Source organism: Octodon degus, unplaced genomic scaffold (assembly GCF_000260255.1).
Source record: "Octodon degus isolate 3935 unplaced genomic scaffold, OctDeg1.0 scaffold00001, whole genome shotgun sequence".
Taxonomy (NCBI): domain Eukaryota; kingdom Metazoa; phylum Chordata; class Mammalia; order Rodentia; family Octodontidae; genus Octodon; species Octodon degus.
Window position 1 is genome coordinate 38,122,546 of NW_004524577.1, and position 5,094 is coordinate 38,127,639.

The window sequence follows — 5,094 nt, forward strand, 5'->3', positions numbered from 1 at the left end:
CAGCCGCGTCCGCCGCCCGCGCTGAGCAGCGCCCGCCGAGACCATGTTCGACAAGACGCGGCTGCCGTACGTGGCCCTGGATGTGCTCTGCGTGGTGCTCGGTACGTCGGCGGCCCGGGGGTGCGCGCGGGGGCGTGGCGCGAGGGCGGCTTCCGCGCCGGGCCCGCTTGGCTCTCCCCGCTCCCGCGTGGCCGCTCCGCTGCTGTCCGTCGCCGGGTGGCCGGGCGGCCCTGCTTCGCGCTGCTCACGCCTGCACCGCGCCGCGCTCTCTCCTCTCTGCCGTCCGCTCGCTCCCTGCCTCGCTCCCTCGCTCGCTCGCAGGCGGGCGGCTCTTCCCTCTGCCGCGGCGGGCTCTGCACCGAAACTGGAAGTGGGATGCGCCGGGGCCCCGGGGAGCTCGCTTGTGAGGAGGAGCAGTTCAGTTTCCGGCTGTAACAGGCTAGAAGAGCCCTAATTAGAAGCTAGCGGCAGGTTGGAAATCGTGAGGCTGCGAGTGCTCGGCCTGCTCGTTTCGGGGAGGCTGTGCCCCACCTGCGGCAGCCCCGCTGCAGCCTTCTCCGCCGACCTCGGCGTGCAGCGGCGCTCGCCTCCCGCGACAGCCCCGCGGGGGGCTGTAGGCATCCGCTGCCCGCAGGGGAGCGAGGGTGGCGTGGTTTTCCGAATTGGAAAACCTCCGTCCTGGTGTTTCTGGTTGCCGGGAGTTTCATCCTTTTGAGGAGAGTGGAATCAAGGGTGAGGCGTGGCAAGAGGTGGCACTCTCCCCTTTGCAGTGTTTTGTGTGAGGCAGTTATCTGGTGAGCTATTTATATTACGGAAAACAACTAGACCTGCTGGAGGTTTGCTGAGGTAATCTAAGCAGTCCTGGCAAGTGCTCGGGGTCTGAGCTGTGTAGCTTCAGCATCTCAGATGCAAGTCTGCGTAGTGGCTTCTAAAAGAGGAAATTTCCCAGATTTCAATTCAGTAGTTCTTGACTATTCTTTCTTATTTCCAATCTCATCTCCTTTTCTTCCAATCTTAACCGGGTTTTTAGAGGTTTTGTTACCTGGATTTTTTGTTTTGCTTTTAAAAAACAAAATATTGCTGAAAACATCTAAATTTATTTTTTGCAATGACCATTTTACCTTTGGTTAAGATGTTAAATTAGGAATATACTTTAACTTGTTCTTGGTTTTAGTGGAATTTTGTTGAATTTCACTTACATTTTAGTAAAGGGAAAGGAAAATGTTAAATCAGAAGTTATTTTGGAGCTGGTTGTCATGGTGCATGTCTGTAATCTCAGCATTTGGGAGGCAGAGGCAGGAAAATTGTCATGAGTTCTAGGCCAGCCTGGGCCGCATAGTGTGTTCAAGTCCAGGCTGCACTATACAGGGAGAACCTGTCTCAAAAGAAGAAGAAAAAGAAGAAAAAAAATTTTTTTTGATTAGTCTGATGTAATGGACATTATTGTATCATTCCCATATATTGTATGCTATTGTAATTGTAGATCAACTTCCCTACCAGTGAAAATCAATTTATAAAACAGGATTTTTTTGAAACAGGGTGTTGCTATGTAGTTCAGGCTGACTTTCAACTCACTGTAGATGAAACTGTTTTCTAACTCGGCGATCTTGCTGCCTCAGCCCCCAGAGTACTGGGATTGCAGACGTGTGCCATGGTGTCTGGACTAAAACAGGAGTTTTTAAATGGACCAAACAGTAAATATGTGGGATGAAACATAGTACACACTGCTCTGAGGAAGCTGAAGCTAATGTCTTTTCAGAACTGGGGATTGAACTCAGGCCCTTGCGCTTGCCAGGGAAGCGCTTATTCCACTGAGCCATCTCCCTGGCCCCGAAGCTAATGTCTTTAAACACAGTGTTATGTGGTAGGTCCACATTGTTTTTGTTTTTGTTTTTGTTTTGGTATTGAAAATCGAACTCAGGATCTCACACTTGGCAGGAAGGCAGGCGCTGTGCCACTGAGCTATCCCAGCCCAGTAGGGCCACATTTTCAAAAAACTCATGCGTAATGGAGGAACCTATATGCAATGCAGTTTTATAAATTAAAGCTGTTGTGGACTGTGTTTTCAGTATGATACAAACATCACTTAATTATCCTAGAGAGATTGGTTTTATCGCTTCATTGACCTGACAGTTACAGGGCTGTGATGGCTTCAAAATAGACGATCAAAGTATCTTCTAACCACCTTGTTAATTCCTGGTGCTTTTGGAAAATGTTTTCTTTGGGGACTTAGGCATTAAGTTTGTTTTCAAAAAAGAGGCTTGGCCTATTTGAAACACTTTCATCTGTTTTTATATTACACAAGTTTCTTTTAAGGTAATTCAGTATATTGCAGTTTGCCCAGAATTCTCTGTTGCTAGAAAGTAACTTATCTCACTGATTTATTTTAATTAGATATATATTACAAACAGCAGTGAAGGAGAGCAGAGACATAGAATTTTTTCATGCTGACTTTGGGAAAATGTTTTTATAGTAAACTCATCATTTTTGGGGGAGTTCAAAGATCATATTAAATTTGTTTTTTTTCACCATGCTGAAAGCAAGGGATTGGCAGCCTAAAATCGTGGTAGCTTGAAGAGGGATATCAATTTGGCATTAATTTTTCTGTGGAGCATCTACAGGTAAGAGAGGATGATACCAAGAGAAGGGTGATTCAGCATTTCCTAAGTACAGGGTTAGATGAAAGTGATTTATAATTATAATATGAATATGTTCCAGGTCCTGTTAATGACCACTCCAGCGTTATACAGCGCAGCCATTTCAGTATGGTGATATTATGTGAGTTTTGTTATACTCGTACTTGGTAATTTTAAGGGTGATAGCTGTTGGAGTGTTCATTAAGTTTACTGTATTTTTATGTTTATGTCTCTCAATCATCTTTATCATTGGTATGAAACATGAATTCATCTACATGTTCTTATTAGCTTGTTTTATGGGCCTGGTAAACCTTTGGATAAAGAATTAAAATTCTGAGGAGATAAATAATTAAAATTCTGGGTTTATATTTGGTTCCTTTCTGAAGTGGAGTGTAGCCTGGCCATTTTTTGTGTGTGTGTGTTGTTTATTTTGATATTGGAGATTGAATTCAGTGAATTTACTGAGTGCTAAGAAATACCATCAGCCTGTTTTTTTTGGTACTGGGACTTGAACTCAGGACCTTACACTTGCCAAGCAGGTGCTTAAGCTGCTGAGCTATCTCTCTGGCCTCAGCCTGTTTCTTTTTAAAAACTTTGAGATAGTTTCCTGAGTTGCCCAGATTGACCTTCAGCCTGTGATCCTCTTGTCTTAGCCTCCTAGTAGCTAAGATTACAGGTGTGTGCCACTGTGTTCAGTTTCTCTGGTTCTTTTGATGGTCTTTGGTTCTTTGAGGACTAGTTCTGTGTGGTAGAAAAGGCCAGTCATTGAGCACAAGAGAAAAGCTGCTCTGGAGAGAACGATGGTGCGCTGGTGTGGAAGTGACTTAGGTCTCAGCGCGGTGTGTGACCCACATCCGGAATACTATCTGTTAGTGTCTAATTGCTAGGGGTCATCATACATATTTTAGCCACCATGGCATTAGACTGCTAGTGAGTGGACACTAGCCGACCAGTAGATTCAATCACAAGGTGCATTGGTTGTCCCTTGTTAATTCCTGGTAATACAAAGATGACTCGGACGGTCCCTCCCCTAAGAGCTCAGAATCTAATGAGAGAGAAACAAATAAACAGAAATTGCAGTATGTCATGACAAGTGTGATATTGAAGGTATGAAATAGGTGCTCTTTGAGCACAGGCCAGGGCTTTATGTTGTAGAGAACTGACTCATCTGCTTATGCTTTTTTTTTTTTTTCTTTTTAGACAGGGTCTCATATTGTAGTGCAGGCAGCCCTGAACTCACTGCTTCGCTCAGCTGGCCAGGGGATGTAGCCTCCTGCCTCAGTTTCCCGTGTGCTGGCATTCCAGGTGTGCACCACCATGCCTGGCTCAGCTGTTTACTCTTAGACATGCAGAGATACCAGACTAGTGTACTAAGCCTAGAATTACGGTTAATTTTTTCCCCTTTAACTTGGTCTAGGATGAGGAACTTATTTATAGGCAGCCTCTCTAGAAGATTTAGGTGAAGCTGGCTGGCAGAACTTTCCGTGCTGTGCCATGTGGTAAGCATTTAGAATACTTTGGTGTGTTCCTGTTCTCCACTTAGCCCTCAAGATCTTTCTTCGCCCTGCTCTGTGCTCTGGGCGGCCTGGGTGTCACCTGAGCTTTCCCCTTTGGTTTCTAGCTGGCTCTGGCCACTCTAAGGAACAGCAGCAGGGGCCGGAACAGCAGTCCCTCTGCTGGTTGGTGCTGCCCAGGCTGCTGTGGAAGCAGCTCGCACCTCCTGGTGTCTCCTCAGCCCGCATGCGATCTTCCTGGGTCTTTGTCAACCTCCCTTTGCCCCTTTAGACCTAGACCTAGGGATTGAACCATTTGAAAATGGTTTCTTCATTCAGTCCTCTTGACTATGTTATCTGCATGTGCTGTTATTTACCAGCCTGCTGTGTACAGCACTGAGTTGAGGCAGCTTTCTTTTCTAGACTCCAGTTACAGTGGCCTTGAATGGCAAATATAAGCAGGAGCCCAGAGGCCCCAGTTGTTTTCCTGGGAAGGAGGGCGTTAATGCGCCCTCCGCGTGCGTGCGCCAAATGTGATCTGGCCATTTTGCCAGAACCCACAGGTGTGTAACGAAATCCAGCATGGGAGGCTGTGGCAGCCAGCAGCACCAGGCGATTGCCTGTGGACTCTGGTACTCTTCACCATGGTAATTAGCCCAAATATGGATGCCATATGTCAGCGCCTGAATCATAATGCTGACTTCATTCTGCCCTATTAAGTAATCTCCTAAGGAGTGGTCATTTTTCTGACCCTCCCCCCTCCCCAGTCCCTTCATGTGAAAAAAGACGTTTTTAAAAAGTTTCACACTTGCTAAATAGCCTCCAGCATTTAATGTCTCCCCTCTAACATTTATTTGTCCTCTTTACCTTTCTCCTTCCCTCTCTCTTTCTCCCTCTCCCATTTTTCATTCCTTTTCTCCCTCTGTCTCTCCTTTCCTCCTTCTCTCTTATCCCCTCCCTCCCTC

The 5,094-nt window shown here is 46.3% G+C and overlaps 1 protein-coding gene across 3 annotated transcripts in view; it reads left to right on the forward strand.

Moving 5' to 3' along the window:
• Plpp1 (phospholipid phosphatase 1) overlaps positions 1-5,094 on the forward strand; it is an 85,435-nt gene continuing 80,341 nt past the window's right edge. Inside the window, exon 1 of one of the 3 annotated variants that reach the window (XM_004623091.3) lies at positions 1-101. In XM_004623091.3, the coding sequence (XP_004623148.1) occupies positions 44-101 (58 nt within the window). In that variant the 5' untranslated portion in view covers positions 1-43. Of the gene's footprint in view, positions 121-5,094 lie in introns of all 3 variants that reach the window. The other 2 variants (XM_023708868.1, XM_023708857.1) reach the window with 2 other exon arrangements.